The sequence below is a fragment of the Stomoxys calcitrans genome, chromosome 2, assembly GCF_963082655.1.
Source record: "Stomoxys calcitrans chromosome 2, idStoCalc2.1, whole genome shotgun sequence".
NCBI classification, from domain to species: domain Eukaryota; kingdom Metazoa; phylum Arthropoda; class Insecta; order Diptera; family Muscidae; genus Stomoxys; species Stomoxys calcitrans.
In genome coordinates, this window is record NC_081553.1 from 162,032,046 (window position 1) to 162,052,973 (window position 20,928).

Genomic DNA, 20,928 nt, shown 5'->3' on the forward strand with positions numbered 1-20,928 from the left:
GAAATGCTTTATTTAACACCATTGTACAATTGAGTGGTAGCGTCACTAGCACAACCATGACATAATTACCAGGTAGTGTACCGTAAACAGCTGTCAAAGAGATATGGTTGTATGTGTGCGTATTATAGTTAAGAACGATAACACATATACAACGAAAAATGGCGCGAACTAGTAACATATTCAAAATCAAAGTTGCACGAATATTTTGTTGTTGAGCAACAGCCACTACCCGTAAATGAATATATCTTGATCATAACAACAAAAAACTACCCCATACGAAACTACCTTGAGTGGCAAATGCCGATAATTGAAATGTCAAAGCGGTTTTAGAAATGAACTTTGTTTTACAACTTATCTTCTTTAAATGTGATATTTGTATTTTGATCATTGTAACACTGTTTTGTTGGAATATTGGATCAAATGGTACATCTTTTTAAGATTTTAGAAAAAATCACAGCTGTGTTATCAAGCCTACATGATGAAGACACATATGATGTACAATGTAAGTTGAACAATTTACGCGGTACATCATGATGCGTGATCATCATAAATTTATTGATTAAACCTATGACATAATTACCAGATAGTGTACCGTAAACACCTGAGTAAAATTTTTTCTCGCGAAGTGCACTATCTGTCAAGGAATTTTGGTTGTTTGTGTGTGTTATAATCAATAACTATTACACACAAACAACGGAAAATGGCGCGAACTAGTAACATACTCAAAATCAGAGTTGCAGTCAGGATGCACTAATAAGATGATGTCATGCGAATAGCTGAGTAAATTTTTTTTTTATTTAAGTTGTACTAAATTAATTGTACCATAGTTGAACTGATCACTAATTTTGACAGATAGTGCACTTAATATTTTGTTGTTGGGCAACTGCCACTACCTGTAAATGAATATATCTTGGTTAAAGCCTGGTACTGACTTCATTCGCACCGAAAATGTCTATTAAATTATTTCGAAATCCGACGGACTCTTTTCTTTGTCAGAACACAAGCAAAAGTCAAACAACAACACACAACAAATACAACAGTATTGAAGCAAAGTTGATTCGGCCCATTTCGTGAGCATTTAATTACGTTTGCAATTAAAATTGTGCGAAATTTATCCTGATGCAGCGACATGTCGCTACTATTTTGCTCATAGAACTCAGTGCCACTTGTACGGAATGTGTTGGAATTATCTCCGTCACCATATTTTTATAGTGCATTTTGACAGTTTTTCGTGTGAAAAGTCGAAGTCAATACTAGACTTAGAATAAATGTGTATGTGTCAAACGTATATATGACCATATGAAAAATTAAATCATTTTAATTTTTTAAATAATTATGTCAATCGTGTGTATCGTGTAAGCAGAAATTTACTTAAGGCTCTATCACACTACATATTCTTGTCCTTTGGCATGCCACTTTTTATGTATCATCGGTATTTCTTTATGTATGTCATAAATGCCGATTAACATACGATTCATCATTTTTGCTATCACATTAGTACATTATTTTTGTATGACATAACCTAAAATGTGAAGAAAGCTGATTTTTTATGACTACAAATTGTTAAGGTTGTGAAAACAATTTAATTTGGGGTTGCTTTCATCAACTTACAAAAAAAGAGGAGAATTCTTTATATTTCTTAGAGCATCGCTCTAATCGAAAAAAAACAGTGCTATTTAGAGAAGTGATTTTCATATCACACTATGTGTGGAACTTTAACAATAACAAAATTTAAAATGTATTGTTTGACATAAGACAATCACATGTAATGTGATGACACCTTTAAAAGATGATAAGATTTTTTTTAAAAAATAAAGAAATGGAAAAAAATAAAGAACAGCTTAATGAGTTTATAATATTAAAATCATAAAAAACATTTGTATGTAAAACCTTTGTTTTACGGCGTGTTTACACGTCATTGACGTGTCAGTCGTACCGTTTAAGCAGAAATGTGTAATCATTACTTAACAAATGTAGGATGACAGGGTTTGTTCAGAAAATATAATGAAATGGAAAAAAGTAAAGAAAAATTAACAAATAAAGCAAGGCTTAATGTGTTGGTAAAGCAAAAATCATTTATATTTGGAAAACTTCAAAATATTGAACATTAAAACTTGTATTATTGCGTCAATCTAATTTTTCTTTATAAAATCAGCTAACCCCGAATAAATGACCAGTGTAAATGGGGTTTTATTATCAATCAAACTTGTTTACGGCTTTTACAGCATTGCATGCTAAAATTTTTGTTGTTTGGCATGTTTTACCATAAACCAATAAATCCACTTTTCGCTGGATGTCTTTAAAACCTAGAATATATTAATTTTCATGCTGATTGTGTGATGAAAATACGACGAAATGCATCTATCGAATGAGGTATATATATGTATGGTATATACGTACATATATACGAATGTACACTTGTGAATATATGATATGTACGTACATTCGTACGCATGTACACTTGTATGTGAGCTGATCTTCATATAAAATTTTGCTCAAATCGAGGTAATTTATTTTACAATATAAACGTAATCTAAAGAACAATTGCATAGTTAAGTGTAAGTATTAATACACAAATATTCTAGAATTAAAATATTTTCCCCCACAATCCTTCTTTAAGTGCAAACTGTCCATTAGAACTTAGGTAAGCATCAATGATTTTCCAAATAACATCAGGCTATATTTGCCAGCCATATGCACCGAAAGTTCCAACGTTGGAAGTACCCGTTAAGATCATACAACGAATACCAAACACAATTACTTTTTTATCCATATAATCTCTATTTGGAGCGTGTGTCGAATAAAAGCAATCTCCTATGATGAGATGTAAAAATGACGTAGGGGGTTGTTTTTTAGATTGGTGAGAAAAAAATTAATTTTGCTGTGCCAATCAACCATTTTTTCTAACACTGACAAATTTTGACGGTTGGCAAAAATCAAAAGTAACATGATTTGCGCGCCACATAATAATACAGAAAAAATACAGAAAATAATGATTATTTGCGTATTGAATATTTTTTAAAAATATTTTCCGTTACTGCTAGCAATTATATTGCAAATACGAACGTTGCAATATGAAGTTATTTAAGGACTTGCTTTGGAAAAGAGGAAGACACGGCGAGTAAGTTATGTTATTTTAAAGACATCTGTATAAAATATTTCAGAATTTTATAAAGTTTTATACATGGAACCTTCTTTACAAATCATTACTTCACGAAAAATTAATGCAAATGCAAATTTGCTTCTATTTTTATACCCTCCACCATAGGATGGGGGGTATACCAATTTCGACATTCTGTTTGTAACTACTCGAAATATTCGTCTGAAACCCCATAAAGTATATATATTCTTGATCGTTGCGACATTTTATGTCGATCTAGTCATCTCCGTCCGTCTGTCTGTCGAAAGTACGCCAATTTCCGAAGGAGTAAGGCTAACCGCTTGAAATTTTGCACAAATGGCAGCTATATCAGGTTAGGGGCCGATTTGAACCATTCTTAAGTTGGAAGTCATAACAAAACACATCATGCAATATTTCAGCCAAATCGGATAAGAATTTCTCCCTGTAGTGGCTCAAGAAGTCCACACCCCAGATCGGTTTATATGGCAGCTATATCAGGTTATGGACCGATTTGAAAGTCATAGCGAATTTGTTGAAAGTCATAGCGAAACATATCATACAAAATTTCAGCCAAATCGGATAATAATTGCGTCCTCTAGTGGCTCAAGAAGTCAATACGCCAGATCGGTTTATATGGCAGTTATATCAAGTTATGGACCGATTTTAACCATACTCAGCGCAGTTGTTGGAAGCTATAATAAAACTCCTTGTGCCAAATTTCAGCCAAATGGGATAAGAATTGTGCTTACTCTTGTGCTCAAGAAGTCAAGACCCAAGATCGGTTTATATGGCAGCTATATCAGGTTATTGACCGATTTGAACCAGTGGTTAGATTTCATAACAAAACACGTCGTGCAAAATCTCATTCCAATCGAAAAAGAAATGCGCCCTCTAGAGACTCAAGAAGTCAAAACCCAAGATAGGTTTATATGGTAGCTATATCAAAACGTGGACCGTTATAGCCCATTTACAATCCCATCCGACCTACATTAATAAAAAGTATTTGCGCAAAATTTCAAACGGCTAGCTTAACTCCTTCGAAAGTTAGCGGGCTTTCGACAGACAGACGGACATGGCTAGATCGACATAAAATGTCATGACGATCAAGAATATATATACTTTATGGGGTATTAGACGAATATTTCGAGGAGTTACAAACAGAATGACGAAATTAGTATACCCCCATCCTATGGTGGAGGGTATAAAAATGTATGACATATTTGTTTGTAAAAATATATTTTGTGTAAAATCTATTTTTAATAGGTCGCATGCTGGGAACGGAAACATACTTGATAATGACAGATCATTTTTTGTCAGTCGTCAACGTCTTAGGTTACCATTAAAAGAGCAGCAATTATGTTGCGGGTATCAATTACAGCGACTACTTTATTCGCGTATTTGATAAGCTTTCATATCTTATTCTAACGGGATTGTACAGTTTAAAACACACATTTAGAAGTGAAAATTTTGTGTGAACGGAGCGGTCAGGTAAGTACTTTTTGCCACAATATAAAAAATTGTACTTTGCATACAAACTAAGAAATCAAAGACTACAAGATGCATAAAATTTCTTCAAAATATAATAATGAAGAAAATGGGCATGAAATCTCATCACAAAAAGGATATTTTAGGCATTATCGTTGGTAAAATCAATTAAAATTAAATCAGCCTTTTTTGTTTTAGTTGAAGTGCCTAAAAGATCCATTTGATGATGAAATTTCATTTTCCAAGAGATGTTCTGTTTGATGGCTCAACAGGTGTGTTCATCGGCATTTTGAAGAAATTTTGTCCAACATGTATTCTTTGATTTCTTAGCTTGTGTGCAAAATTCCATCAAAATTGGATCATGTTAAGATGTATGTAGCTAACCTCAGTGTTCTAGCTTCCATATTAGTTTCTCCATCGGTTTACTGTATAACTTTTAATTTTTATACCCTCCACCATAGGATGGGGGTATACTAATTTCGTCATTCTGTTTGTAACACCTCGAAATATGCGTCTAAGACCCCATAAAGTATATATATTCTTGATCGTCGCGACATTTTAAGTCGAACTAGACGTCCGTCTGTCTGTCGAAAGCACGCTTTTGAGGGAGTAGAGCTAGCTGCTTGAAATTTTGCGGAAATACTTTTTATTAGTGTAGGTCGGTTGGATTTGTAAATGGGCCAAATCGGTTCACGTTTTGATATAGCTGCCATATAAACCGATCTTGGGCCTTGACTTCTTTAGCCTCTAGAGGGCGCAATTCTTGTCCGATTTGACACATAGTGTTTTGATATCACTTCCAACAACTGTATGTAGTATGGTCCTAATCGGTCCATAACCTGATATAGCTGTCATACAAACCGATCTTGGGTCTTGGCTTCTTGAGCCTCTAGAGGGCGCCACTCTCCTCCGATTTGACTGAAATTGTGCACATAGTGTTTCTATATTACTTCCAACAACTGTGCTAAGTGTGGTTCAAATCGGTCCATGTTTTGATATAGCTGCCATATAAACCCATTTTGGGTCTTGACTTCTTGAGCCTCTAGAGAGCGCAATTCTCATCCGATTTGGCACAAATGTACAAATTGTACAACGGCTCCTCCCAAGGCCCTCAACATACTTGTGCAATATGGTCAGAATCGATCTATAGCTTGATACAGCTCCCATATAAACCGATCTCCCGATTTCGCTTCTTGAGCCCCGAATCGGACTATAACGTGATATAGCTGTGGGCAAGATACGCCATTTTGTGCTATAAGGTAGTTTTAAGTACCTAAATGTAAGAATTACAGAAAAAACTTTTAGTCGCCCAATATGTAATGTCAAAATTTCATTAAAATCGTTTCAAGTATATATATATATATATATATATATATATATATACACTAGCTGACCCGTGCTGCGCCTTCTTTTACTTTATATGGAACAATAGTTTCCTTGGAATATTTATTTTCGACAATTAAAGATTTTTTAGTGAAATACCATGCTACGAAAATAGTATATCGCTTGACTAGCAGTTTAAAGATATAAGTGCCTTTATCTGAATCCCATATGATCTTTATTGATCTACGAATTCAAGTTTGGTTGTAAGGTGTACTCCCAGATACATGGCCCAGAAAAATAAAAAATTGGTCCCGATTCTTGGCATCAAAATTGGCATCAATTCTTGCTCTACCCCCCAATACTTTTCATTTAGGCCCACATTGTCATGGTCGGTAAATATGCCCGATTTAGGGGTGTTTTGGGGATTGGGGTGGTCGCCCAAACTCTAAGCCCGGAAAATCATATATCTATATATCATTTATTTGAACCTCATATTGCCATTGGCCTCAAAATTGGATATCAAATTCGTTTTCAAATCTCCTTATTGGAAAAGTCAGCAAATATGTCCGGTTTAAGGTATTGGCCCAAAAAACTACAATATAAATATTTAGTTCCACTCTCTTTAGGACCCAAGTTGTCTTGGTGAGCAAATACGTCCTATTTGGGGGTTGTTATGGTGGTGGGACGTCCCCTAGACAGTTGGTCCCTAATATTGATATCAGATACGTGGTCTACTCCCACATATCTTTCATTTGAGCCCCATATTTCCGGCTTGAGGGTGTTTTGGGGGATGGGCGGCCACTCTGTGAGTTGGCCTTTAAAATATACATCGGATATTTGGGTGGTGTCGTGGAGGTGGGGTGGCCCCATAGACAGTTTTCCGAAATATTAATATCATATTCGTGATTTCATTTGAGCCCCATATGGCTATGGTCGTAAATTTGTACCCTTTGGGTGATGTTTTTGGGGAGAGGCGGCCCCCTAAAAACTTGGTCCCATATTTGGATATCATATAGACAATTTTCCCGAATATTGATATCAGATTTGTGCTTTACTCCCAAATACCTTTCATTTGAGCCCCATGTGGCTATGGTCGTAAATGTGTCCCCTTTGGGGGAGGTTTATGTGGAGAGGCGGCCCCCAAACACTTGGTCCCGTATTTGGTTATCAGATTCGTATTCTACATTCAAATACCTTTTATTTAAGCCCCATATTCCCATGGTCAGTAAATAAGTCCTGTTTGGGGGGTGTTTTGGGAAAGGAGTGGACCCCCAGAAACTTGTTCCCACATTTGGATATCACATTCGTTTTCTACTCGCAAATACCTTTCATTTGAGTCCCATATTGCCATGGTCGGTAAATATGTCCGATTTGGGGGTGTTTTGGGGGTTGTGCTGGTCCCCCTAGCACTTGGTCCGACATATGGATATCAGATACGTTTTCTTATCCTAAATACCTTTCATTTGAGTCCCATATTGTCGTGATTGGTCTAAATATATGTTTGGTAGGTTTTAGGGTGGGGCGGCCCCCCTAGTTACCCCATCCGAAATTTGGACACCAAATTTTTATTTTTAGGGTACTATATGAGAGCATACAAAATTTCGCTTAAATCGCACCAACCATCTCCGAGATCTGGCGTTTCTTAAAGTTAGGGTAAGAAAATCGGTTCAGCTGTTTCTGAGTCTATAAGGAACACACAAACAAATACAAATTGATTTTTATACCCTCCACCATAAGATGGGGGTATACTAATTTCGTCATTCTGTTTGTAACTACTCGAAATATTCGTCTGAGACCCCATAAAGTATATATATTCCTGATCGTCGTGACATTTTATGTCGATCTAGCCATGTCCGTCCGTCTGTCCGTCCGTCCGTCCGTCCGTCTGTCTGTCGAAAGCACGCTAACTTCCGAAGGAGTAAAGCTAGCCGCTTGAAATTTTGCACAAATACTTCTTATTAGTGTAGGTCGGTTGGTATTGTAAATGGGCCATATCGGTCCATGTTTTGATATAGCTGCCATATAAACCGATCTTGGGTCTTGACTTCTTGAGCCTCTAGAGTGCGCAATTTTTATCCGATTGGAATGAAATTTTGTACGACGTGTTTTGTTATAATATCCAACAACTGCGCCAAGTATAGTTCAAATCGGTCCATAACCTGATATAGCTGCCATATAAACCGATCTTGGGTCTTGACTTCTTGAGCCTCTAGAGTGCGCAATTCTTATCCGATTGAAATGAAATTTTGCACGACGTGTTTTGTTATGATACCCAACAACTGTGTCAAGTATGGTTTAAATCGGTCCATAACCTGATATAGCTGCCATATAAACCGATCTTGGGTCTTGACTTCTTGAGCCTCTAGAGTGCGCAATTCTTATCCGATTGGGATGAAATTTTGCATGTCGTGTTTTGCTATGATATCCAACAACTGTGCCAAGTATGGTTCAAATCGGTTCATAACCTGATATAGCTGCCATATAAACCGATATTGGGTCTTGAATTCTTGAGCCTCTAGCGTGCGCAATTCTTATCCGATCAGAACGAAATTTTGCACGACGTGTTTTGTTATGATACCCAACAACTGTGCCAAGTATGGTTCAAATCGGTCCATAACCTAATATAGCTGCCATATAAGCCGATCTTGGGTCTTGACTTCTTGAGCCTCTAGAGGGCACAATTCTTATCCGATTTGAATGAATTTTTGCACGAAGTATTTCGTTATGATACCCAACAACTGTGCCAAGTATGGTTGAAATCGGTCCATAACCTGATATAGCTGTCATATAAACAGATCTGGGGATTTGACTTCTTGAGCTTCTAGAGGGCGCAATTCTTATCCGATTTGGCTGAAATTTTGCATGACGTATTTTATTTTTACTTTCAACAACTGTGTCAAATAAGGTTCAAATCGGTTCATAACCTGAAATAGCTGCCATATAAACCGATCTGGGATCTTGACTTCTTGACCCCTAGAGGTCGCAATTATTATCCGATAAATTATTATTATCTGAGGTCTATATTATTATCTGAGGTCTATAGCCCGATACAGATCCCATATAAATCGTTCTCTCTATTTTACTTCGTGAGCCCCAATGGGCGCAATTCTTATACGAATTGGCTGAAATTTTACACAGGTCTCCAACATATAATTTAATTGTGGTCCGAACCGGACCATATCTTGATATCGTTTTAATAGCAGAGCAACTCTTTTCTTATATCCCTTTTAGCCTAAGAAGAGATGCCGGGAAAACAACTCGACAAATGCAATCCATGGTGGAGGGTATATAAGATTCGGCCCGGCCGAACTTATCACGCTTTTACTTGTTATATATAAGATATCGTTCATCCGATAAACTAAGTTGTGTAGGATATTTACATTTGCCTTTCCCTACTTGTTTCAACTTTATTTTATTCCAATATTTCACTTAATTATAGATGTATTCGCTAATAAGGACCTCAAATAAAAATCTTTTTGTTGTCCAATCAAAGGAAATTTCCTGGAATGGTACTAGGAGTGTGCTCTTTAAGCATGAGGGAAAAGGGCATGTTGGTCTCCTTGTTTGTAAATCAAGTAAGTATTACAAATGTTGTCAATTTCCATATTTGGATACGCTTTGCGCATTATTTCATTTTTTTTTTTATATAAATTAATTAAAACAATAAATTTTTTTAAAGATAATTATAGTTCCCTATTGGATAGAAAAATAAGGGAAGAAAAAAATGGTAATTATATGTTTCCTTTAATTTTATTTCAAATGTGTACAAAAAAATTAAAGATTTAACATTTTTTAGGAAATTTGCCAAAACAAAACAACAATAAGGAGAAAGAAAATGCCATATCACAGAAAATTCGAGTTAAACCCGGTAAGTAATAACATGCGCACACTGCAACATGTAGACAAGTTGTTGCCGACACAGGCTATCTCTTGTGATATTGGCCCTAAGATATGTTTCTAGCAACCTTTTTAGACTTTTTACCATAAATATGACTATGAGCTAGAACTTGACGTGGTTAAACTTGGTTACGTTAGGTCTGAGTGGCAGTCTTTTTAAACACACACACATAGACATTTCTTGTCCATTGTGATACCACATTGTGATTCCCATCAAACCCAGGACCCCCGGAATAATGTTTTCAATAAAACACATTTTCCAAAAATTCCAATATGGAGGACTATATTTATAATTATGTAATTTTCTACTCTTTCCAGAAATTAGTATTCTTTATAAAACACAAACTGTGTAACCAAATAAGTAAAAGCCTTGAGTTCATTTACCAAATTATTGTTATTGCTTCCATATTTCAATATATCCATATTTGCAAATACTTTGTTGAGATAATGCCATAAATGTTTCAGATATTCTAAAAAGTTCTTAATTATTGAAGCAATGTCGGTATATTGGAATAGAAACCCGAAATGTTTTTTTAAAAGCTGTCGACTTTGTATAAAAATTAATGTTTTCCTAATTGATGAATTTGTTTTCAAAGCTATTATGTGATAAGGTTTTTTATGTTTGTGTTAATGCCACAAAAAAATTTAGTCATACATAGCATTGCAGAGAACTTCAATATAGAATTTGATACACAGTTGACAACTTTTAAATACATTTCGGGTTTCTATTCCAACATACCAAAAATGATTCAATAATTGTAAAATTTTTATAATATCTGAAAATTTTGCGACATTGTCTCAACAATGCATTGACAAATATGGATATATATGGAAATGTGGATGGAATAACAAGAATTTGGTGCCAAAATCCAAGGGTTTTGAATTATTTGGACAAGCAATTTGTGTTTTATTAAGAATATTAATTGCTGGAAAGAGTAGTAAACTATATTGACAAAAAGGTCTGCTATGACGGAGCAGCAGCTGAGGAATAGTCCACACGGAAAGTGTCCAGCGTTCTAAGGAAGGGTAGTGCCACCGCTTTTCAATTGCGTCTGCATGCATACGGAAACTAATTATAAACAATGCCCACCCTACATATTATTTTTACGGAAAGCCATGACCTACATTGATGCCATAAATTTACCCACAATTTACAATATGGGACTCAAATGAATGGCAAATGGGAATAGAATACGAATCTGATATCAAAAGAAGGGCCGCCTCTTCCCTCCAAAAAACACCAGACGCAAAAGTAGACTGATATGGGATTCAAGTGCACAGTATTTGGGGACAGAATACGAAAATGGTATCAAAATTTAGCACCAAGTGTCAGGCGGCTGCCTCGCCCACCCCCTCGGACTGCGTCGACCCGAAAGGCTTCGGGTTAACCAAGTTTATTGACGACAATCCTCTGGCCTTCACCGCCAAATCATCTGCTCTTTCATTCCCTTCCGTTACGGCCCGGCACCCTAACGATGCGGATTTTGCCATTCTCAGAGAAGGCGTTAATCTCCTTCTTACACTGCAAGACTGTTCGTGACCTTACCGTCCTGGTTGTTATTGCCCTTATGGCAATTTTACAGTCGGTAAAGATGTTCACACTCGACGTCCTCGCGTTAGCACCACACCATTTCACGCATCCGTGATCGCACGGATCTCCGCCTGCAGGACCGTACTATGGTCAGGCAGTCTAAAACAGGGTTTTCAATGTAAACCCCCAGACCCACTCTGTCCTCCAGCTCATGATCCTCCAGATGGCAATATTAGGGTTCCGTCAATCCAAGACTGTGCCCATGGCAGCAGTGCGTCGCACTCGACCTCAAAGTTCACCTCAGGTATCCGATCGGAAACCTCTCCCCTTCCTTCCAGGTTTCCTATCGTCCCCGCGATTATACCGCGATGGTATGAGCTGCTCCCATCCTCATTCCATTCTCCCATCGCCTTAAGTGTCATAGCCGCAGTGGTTGCCTCATGTGTATGTCAATGGGTCGGATATCTAGAATAGTCTCCAGTGCCCTAGTGGGCGTGGTCCTCATCGCTCCGCCTATCCAAAGACAACATTTTCTTTGAACCTGTTGTATGGTCCCTATGTTGCACTTTTTCTCCAAAAAAGTCCACCAAACTATTGAGGCGTAAGTAAATATTGGTCTAATCACGCTCCTGTAGAGCCAGTGGACTATCTTCAGATTCAGGACCCATTTCGAGCCTACATATTGCTCAACATCTGTGAGCCTTTTCAGTACGCTCCTGAGTGTGACACTGCGAAGGACCCCACCAGTGCAGTCGTAATCCTGTTGACATTTTCGTCAATGTCTTCTATAATTGGACAATCCAAATTGTGTTGCCCAAACACAAATTGTGTGACCAATAATTAAAAGCCTTGGGTATATTTACCAAATTCTTGTTATTGTTATTGTATATATCCATATTTGCCATTTGCCCTCCAACAAACCACCAAACGGAAAAAGGGGCAGATAGAGGTCTCAAGTGCACGGTATTTGGGAACAGAATACGAAAATGATATCAAAACATGGCACCAAGTATCAGGGCGTATCACCCCAAACAAAAAACCAAATGGGCATGCAGGCTGATTAGGACAATAGGGTACTCAAATGAAAGGTATTTAGGAGTCGAGTACGAATTGGGATTTATTATTTTGTATCCGATGTACCTTCATGACATGATTTTGAAACCAAATACCCTAAACAAGTTGATTTATGTGGATGTGGGAGAGGCTCATTGCCCTGAATGCCTCATTTGGGCACTACTATCAAAATAATTTAAAAAAAGTTGTGAATATTAACTCCATGAGGTGTCCTTCTACTGGCCCGTCTCTGTAGAACTACAGAACCTAAGCCAGTCGTAATACGTCTTTTAGTAAATAAGTTATTAATAAACTTTTTTACAATAGTATTGATGCCGAAAGTATGCAGGTCCTTCTGATTAACGGGTTTTGCATTATTGAAGGCACCATTAATGTTCCTATGTCTTTCTGTCTGTCCTCGTATTCTTGTGATCCAAAAATTCCAATATAGAGTATAATTTTTATAATTGTATAATTTTCTTCTCATTCCAGCAATTAATATTCTTTATAAAACACAATTAATTTTCTTTATAAAAACCAAATAATTAAAAGCCTTGAGTTCCTTTACCAAATTCATGTTAATGCTTCCATATTTCAATATATCCATATTTGTAAATGATTTGTTTGAGATATTATAAACATTTCTTAATTATTGAATCAATGTCGGTATATAGGAATGGAAACCCGAAATGTCTTTTTAAAAGTTGTCGACTTTGTATAAAAATGTATATTTTGCCTATTTTTTCAAAGCTATTATGATACTTATGTTTGTGTTAATGACACATAATATATATATCATTGGAAAGAACTTCAATATAAAATTTGATTTATAATTGACAACTTTTAAATACATTTTGTGTTTTTATCCCAATATTCTAAAATTGATTTAATAATTTTAAAATTTTTATATTATCTGAAACACGACTATGTAAGAGCTGTCAAATGTGACGCCAAGTATTTTGGGGCACTTGATGGTCAGAATCATTTCTCCATCGACTATCACAGTCAGCTCGGCATTCACCCCACGCGTATTTGCAGTGAACAATGTGGCTGAAGATTTGGTGGCAAATATCTTCAGATTTCTTGCAGCGAAATATGAGGCAAGTTCGTTGAGGTAGACGTTCAACCTATCGCAGATGTCAACAATGGGTGGCGGCCTGATGCCACAATACGATCTCTATGCCGTCTGGAGGGGGCGGAATGGAGGATAGTTAGAGGTTAAAAAGTACCGGAGATATAACCCCGCCTTGGGAAACTCCGTGTTTCACTCTAAGTGGCTTCGATTTCTTATCATTAAATTACACAAATGTGTCACGAGGACCGTCCTATAACATGGCCTGAGCTGACTGAAGCCACGGCAAATGTGTGCGATGATGGCATGCAAAGCAGTTGTAGTGCTATGCAGTCTTCGAAATCCCTGTTGATGCTCGGTGAATGAAAATTCTCCTGCGAGGCTCGGGAGGAGTAATGCCCCAAGCTTCTTTGCTGCTGGTGAGAGAAGGGAGTTCGGCCTGTACGACTCCCCCAAATGCTTTGTTGAGATAATGCCGTAAATGTTTTAGATCTTATAAAAATTTGTTAAAGAAAACCGGAATGCCTTTTTAAAAGCTGTCGACTTTGTATAAAAATTTATATTTTTCCTAATTGATGACTTCGTTTTCAAAGCTATTATGTGATTAGGTTTTCTATGTTTGTGTTAATGACACATACATATATAGCATTGGAAAGAACTTCAATATAAAATTTGATACACAATTGACAACTTTTAAAGACATTTCGGTTTTCTATTCTAATATTCCAAAATTGATTCAATAACTTTTAAATGTGTATAATTCTAAAACAATTACGACATTATCTCAACAATGCATTGACAAATGGCGATATATATGGAATAAATAAATATGGATGGAATAACAAGAATTTGGTACCAATACCCAAGGATTTTAATTATTTGGTCACGCAATTTGTTTAGTATTAAGAATATGAATTGCTGCAATGAGTAGTAAATTAATTAACGAAAAAGAGAATTTAAATTTATTAAAAGAATTTAATATTTAAACTTGCTAAAATTTGGTACAGTGAGTTGAATTATTAACACGACATCCGTCACAAATAAGTTATAGATGGGATCAAGATGGGGGAAAGTTTATATATTCTTGATCAGCGTAAAAATCCAAGACGATCTGGACATGTCCGTCCGTCTGTCTGTTGAAATCATGCTACAGTCTTCAAAAAATAGAGATATTGAGCTAAAATTTTGCACAGGTTCTTTTTTTGTCCATAAGCAGGTTAAGTTCGAAGATGTGCTATATCGGACTATATCTTGATATAGCCCACATATAGACCGATCCGCCGATTTAGGGTCTTAGGCCAATAAAGGCCACATTTATTATCCGATTTTGCTGAAATTTGGGACAGTGAGTTGTGTTAGGCCTTTCGACATCCTCCGTCAATTAGGCCCAGATCGGTCTAGATTTGGATATAGCTGCCATATAGACCGATCCTCCAATTTAGGGTCTTAGGCCCATAAAAGCCACATTTATTATCCGATTTTGAGAAAATTTGGGACAGTGAGTTGTATTAGGCCCTTCAACATCCTCCGTCAATTTGGCTCAAATCGGCCCAGATTTGGATATAGCTGCCATATAGACCGATCTCTCGGTTTTAGGGCCATAAAAAGCGCATTTATTGTCCGATGTTGCCGAAATTTGAGACAAAGAGTTAAGTTAAGCCCCTCCACATATTTCTGCAATTTGGTCTAGATCGATCAAGATTTGCATATAGCTGCCATATAAACCGATCTCTCGATTTAAAGTCTTGGCCCCATAATCCGATTGCACTGAAATTTGACACACTGACTTATGTTATGCTTTTCGACATTCGTGTGGAATATAGTTCAGATCGTTTTATTTTTAGATATAACAACTAAAAAGACCAATATTTTGTTATATACAATTGAACAATAACTTTTACTTAGTATCTGGTCCAAATCGGAACATAGCTGCTATGGGGCATAAGGTATGAATTTTGCACCGGATTTTGAGGAAAGGTGGTTCACATATATATCCGAGGTGGTGGGTATCCAAAGTTCGGCCCGGCCGAACTTAACGCCTTTTTACTTGTTCAAGCTTATTTGCGCTCATTTAAGGCCATTATTAGTTACATGAGATCCTTAAATGCCAATTTGGTCTATAATTTAATGATGAATCGTCTGTTAAATAGTTAGTCGCGAGCTTCTTCCATTTCGCACCAAATTTACATTGTTGGACTCTAAGCCAACAACACGCTTATGTAGAGTGCGAACTGAAGAAAATGTCGCAGTCAGTATATCAATGGATACATAAATAAACAGAATTGTCGATTTTAGAGTAGCGCAGAGGTTAGCATGTCCCCCTATGACACTGAACGCCTGGGTTCGAATCCTGGCGAGAACAACAGAATATTTTTCAGCGGTGGTTATCCCCTCCTAATGCTGGCGACATTTGTGAGGTACCTTGCCATGTAAAAACTTCTCCGCAAAGATGTGTCGCTTTGCGACACGCTTTTCGGACTCGGCTATAAAAAGGAGGTCCCTTATCATTGAGCTTAAAATTGAATCGGACATCACTCATTGATTTGTGAGAAGTTTGCTCCAGTTCTTTAATGGAATGTTCATGCGCACATTTTGGAGTAAAGATCTGCCAGAAGCATTGCAAGAGCTACCAATGCAACCAGCAAAGTCACAGTTTGGTGCGGTTTATGGACTGGTGGCATCATTAGACCGTACTTCTTCAAAGATGATGCGAATCGTAATGTAACTGTAAATGGTGAGCGCTATCGTGAGGTGATATCCAACTTTTTTTTGCCCAAAATGTAAGAGCTTAACTTGCATGACATGTGGTTTCAACAAAACGGCAACAGCACGGGTAGGAATGAACTTAGTGTGTGGCGAGTTCGGTGAACAATTTATTTTACATTCGGGTTCGGTCTAATGGCCAGCTAGATCGTGCGATTTAACGCCTTTAGACTATTTTTTGCGGGGCTATGTTAAACCTCATGTCTAACAGACAAGCCCGCTTCAATTGGCGCATTGGAAGACAAAATTGAAGCATTTATTCGTGATATACCGGCAGAAATATTGGAAAGAGTATGTCAAAATTGGATTAAGCGGATGGACCATTTGAGACGCAGTCACCGTCAACATTTGCATAAAACAATCTTCGAACATTTAAATAAATGGCCAAGTACTATCGATTCAAATAAAAATTTTATGCATTTTTCTGAATTTTATGTGTTTTCTTTTTGAAAAGCTTTCCTATAGCTCTAAGAAATAACCCCTTATATATATTTGTGTATAGCTGTCATTTAATCTCTTGAATTTTGGGAATTCGAGATAGAAAATAGTAAACTATGCCTAAAGTGGATTTGGACCACAAACTCAAGGCTATTTTAAAGAAATTTTTCAGCAAATTTGATTGTAATAATCAATACAATAAAGTTTCTTGTATTGATAAGAGAATATCAATACAAGAAATAATAAGAGACTATTCAGTTAAATCCAGTTAAAACAGTACAATCGAATTTCTTGCATTAGTTGCAAGTTATTTATGATTATCTAGATATGTATGTCAGTTATCTCCAATGACACTGTTTACCTTCAATATAATTTCAAACTCGACGCTTTTTTTTAAGGGGTTTACCAGGACAAATCTAATCGGAATGTCGGCAAGATTGCTGCTAGTATTACAAAAATGGAATATTCATTAAACCAAGATGATTTACCTACAACTAACTTAGAGTTTCCTGAGGATGTCACATTATGTTGTTTTAGTGAGAAGTATTTGAACAATGGGGAGGATCCTCTAGTTCTTATTTCATCACCAACGCCAGAAAGCCACTTACCTCTAAAACCATCAAAGCCCTCCTCCAATATAGACTTAAGCTCGACACTTAAATAAATGGGTTTCTAAGGACAAATCTGGTTTGGATCTTAGCTTGGTTTCTGCAAATACTACGCAAGGCAATAACACCATTGAATGTTTAATAAACCAATATGATTTATCTACTAAAGAGGATAGTCCGGAAGTAGAATTATTTTGTCCCGTTTCTAATGTATCACCGACTCAGTTACATCCAATAAAATCGACGTCCACCTACAAAACAATTTTAAACTCGACCCATTGCGAAGGAGTTTCTCAGGATAAGTGTGACTTGGATGTTAGCACAATTACCGCAGATACTTCGAAATGCGAATCCAACATTGATAGTTCATTGAACCGCGAGAATACGTCTAATTCACAGTATGTTCCGGACACCAGCTTATGCTCTACTTTTGAACAAAGCCTAACAATTATAGAGGATCCTCTTAATATAAATTTGGTTACAGTCCCTCTCAAAGGCAAAGTCAAGAAAAGGCATTATTGCAAATTTTGCGGTTCATTGCAGACTCAGATTGGAAGGCATTTGCTTTTGAAACATAAGGCTGAGAGAGAAGTAAAAACTGCGAGCAGGTTGCCGGCAAAGAGTGATGAGCGTATGAAAATTTTGGCAAAATTGCGGAAAGAAGGTGATTTTGTTCATAATACTAACAAAACTGCAAACACTGGCATTTTAATTTTACCAAGAAATCCACAAAAGAAGTTTGCGAAAAGTGCCACTGATTTGACTTGTTGTTGCACTTGTAAGGGCTTCTATTCCAAAATGAGTTTTCGACAACACCGGTATAACTGCCATAAAGTCAATAGGGCTAGAAAAAATAAGTTAACTATAGCAGCGGGTAAAGCACTAACTCAATTTTACCATCCAGCGGCCAGTCCAGTCCTAAGAACGAAGATTTTGCCAGTTCTCAATGACGACGTTGTAACCGATTCCATCAGGTTTGATGAACTCATAATAAAATATGGTAGGAGGATGGCCGAGAAGTACACGTCCCCCCACAATTACGAAATGATTCGTGCTCGTTTGCGGTATTTAGGCAGGTTTAAACTTCAGGCTATGGCTTTAGATCATGAAATTACCGAATTAAAAGACGTCTTTAGGCCCCAAAAACATGATATGTGCATAGAGGCTATAAAAAAAGTAGCCAGTTGGAATGAGGAACGGCAATGGTATGATCATCCACAAGTGGCGATAATACTTTCGTCTTTAATAAAAAAATGTGCATATACATTGCAAGCGGAATATGTTAAAGATCTAGCGGAAGAAGATAAAAAGAAAACTGTCCGTGATTTTATCTTACTGTGGGAAGAAGAAGTACCTACGGTTATAAATAGAAAAGCCCTTGAAGACCAGAGCAACCAAAAGCGGATAAAAAAAGTTGTCCTGCCAACAAAAGAAGATATTAAGAAATTGTACTTTTATCTTAAAAACTTAGTGGCCGAATATATTTCGAAATTGACAAACTTTGATATGGACAGTTACATCGAATTGAATAAATGTACTTTAGTGCTCATACAAATCTTTAACAGAAGAAGGGCTGGAGAACTTGAGCGCATCCAAATTGCTAACTATACCAACAAAGAAATTATAACAAACAGAATGGAGAAGGAGCTGCTGAGCAATTTATCTAATGAAGCAATATTTTTTGCAAGACAATATGCTAGGATTAACCTAAGAGGCAAACTAGGCCGCACTGTACCTGTGCTTCTTTGTCCTTTAACAGTTAAAGCAATTGATAAAATTTTAGAATACCGCAAAAAAGCAGGGATAACTATTAAAAACCCTTTTATATTCGCAAACCCGGTAGCTTCCAAAACATCCAACCAATACTTTCGTGCATGTACTTTGATTAGACAGTTTTCCACTGAATGCGGTGCAGAAATTCCGGAAAGTCTGCGTGGAACTAAATTGCGTAAACACATAGCCACTTATATGTCAATGATTAATGCAGAAGAGGCCTCTATTGATAAATTAGCCAACTTTTTGGGACATCATAAAGATATCCACAAAAACGTTTACCGAGCAACAATTCCAGAAGCTGAAGTAAATTGCGTGTCCCAAATTCTTATGGCAGCAATTGGTATTAGTGATAATGGCGTTAACGACAATGAAAGCGATGAAGATGCCGCAGACGACGAATGTGAAGGAGGTAACGTTGGTGATGAAGATAGTAGAGGTAACGTTGGCAACCAAGGTAATGGAGGTAACGAAGTGGATCTTGGTAATGGAGGCAATGTCGGTGATAGAGTTGACTTAGACGACCAGAGCAATGGGTATGACGCAGCAGTAATTGGCGATCAAAATATCATCACCTCTACCGTGGAAGATCAAAATGGAGATCCAGATTACATGCCAAAGAAGAAGAGAAGAAGTAGTAAGTTTTAACATTTTTCTCGCACCAACTTATAACTTAGTATTAAGATTGTCTTTCAAAAAATCTTTTCAGAAAAATATTTTAAATATTTTATCGATATTTTAATAAATTTTTAAATTTTTAGCTTCTCCCTATGGAAAAACGAAACGTCGGAGATGGACACCAATGGAGAAAGAAGTGCTGCGCAACGAGCTGGGAGATCTTGGAAGAATAAAAAAACTTCCTACCGTATTAGAATGCCTCAAATTAAAAAAAAAATACAATATTTTGGAGGGAAGAACCCCTCAGCAAATAAAATCTTTTATTGATAATCAAAAAAAGCCTTATAGGGACAAGGCCTAATGAGTGAATTTCGAATATTAATTTATTTCTTAATTGGTTTTATTTAAAAAACTATTGCTTCATTTACTAAAATTTAATTAATCGTTTTTTGTTTTGGATTTTTTTGTTTTGTTATGTGATTGCGCCAATAAATTTTTTGAATTCTTCAAATGTTCAAAGAAACTAGTCAAAATTATTTCTGCTTATTATATTTTTTTTGGTTTTAACGGACTACGCTATACTGACGGGAATTTGACAGTGTTAATTCAAAAACGGGGTTTTCAAACCACTGCAGTTGTTTTGCTGAAATTTGGGACAGTGAGTTGTGTTAGGCCTCCTTCGTAAATTTGGCTTAGATCGGTCCAGATTTGGATATAGCTGCCATAGACCGATCCTCCGATTTAGGGTCTTAGGCCCATAAAAGCCACATTTATTATCCGATTTTGCTAAAATTAGGGACAGTGAATTGTGTTAGGCCCTTCGACATCCTTCGTCAATTTGGCCTAGATCGGTCCAGATTATATAGGTGCCACATAGACTGATCCTCCGATTAAGGGTCTTAGGCCCATAAAAGCCACATTTATTATCCGATTTTGCTGAAATTTGGGACAGTGGTTTGTGTTAGGCCCCTTGACATCCATCGTCAATTTGGCCCAATTGAATTTATTAACGGTGGTTGATAGGTTCAATACATAAAATTACATGTGTTAAAAAAACTTTCTTCCCATTTTTAAAATATATTTACAGCAAGATTGCAATATATAAAATATGTTATTATTAATATATAAATAAGTAAAAAATTAATTAGTTTAGGATTAAGAATTAAGCAATAAAAAAGTTTTATTGCCTACAATTTTTAAAAATTGTAAAATTTTATGATCTTGCCCTAACAGGCAAAAAACTTGA

General features: G+C 36.5%; 2 protein-coding genes across 2 annotated transcripts; both read left to right on the top strand.

The window, feature by feature from the left end:
• Nucleotides 1–4,464: 4,464 nt before the first annotated feature.
• Nucleotides 4,465–17,370, top strand: LOC131995091 (uncharacterized). The gene is made up of 5 exons (XM_059362943.1): nucleotides 4,465–4,609; nucleotides 9,369–9,504; nucleotides 9,609–9,656; nucleotides 9,726–9,797; nucleotides 17,082–17,370. Exons 2-5 carry the CDS (start codon nucleotides 9,369–9,371, stop codon nucleotides 17,345–17,347), a joined length of 522 nt encoding a protein of 173 aa, XP_059218926.1. The 5' UTR covers nucleotides 4,465–4,609; the 3' UTR covers nucleotides 17,348–17,370.
• A 1,428-nt stretch (nucleotides 17,371–18,798) lies between these two features.
• On the top strand, nucleotides 18,799–20,162 carry LOC131995090 (uncharacterized). Its single transcript, XM_059362942.1, has 2 exons — nucleotides 18,799–19,701; nucleotides 19,826–20,162. The coding sequence occupies exons 1-2, from the start codon at nucleotides 18,927–18,929 to the stop codon at nucleotides 20,041–20,043; spliced, it is 993 nt and encodes a 330-aa protein (XP_059218925.1). The 5' UTR covers nucleotides 18,799–18,926; the 3' UTR covers nucleotides 20,044–20,162.
• Nucleotides 20,163–20,928: the final 766 nt, after the last annotated feature.

Bases quoted from the DNA above. Each gene is read 5' to 3' on its own strand.
- LOC131995091 (XM_059362943.1), top strand. From the start codon at position 9,369: ATGTATTCGCTAATAAGGACCTCAAATAAAAATCTTTTTGTTGTCCAA. The intron at 9,657-9,725 runs GTAATTATATGT...AACATTTTTTAG, and splicing joins AATAAGGGAAGAAAAAAATG to GAAATTTGCCAAAACAAAAC. The intron at 9,798-17,081 runs GTAAGTAATAAC...CTTTTTTTTAAG, and splicing joins GAAAATTCGAGTTAAACCCG to GGGTTTACCAGGACAAATCT.
- LOC131995090 (XM_059362942.1), top strand. From the start codon at position 18,927: ATGGAGAAGGAGCTGCTGAGCAATTTATCTAATGAAGCAATATTTTTT. The intron at 19,702-19,825 runs GTAAGTTTTAAC...TTAAATTTTTAG, and splicing joins AAAGAAGAAGAGAAGAAGTA to CTTCTCCCTATGGAAAAACG.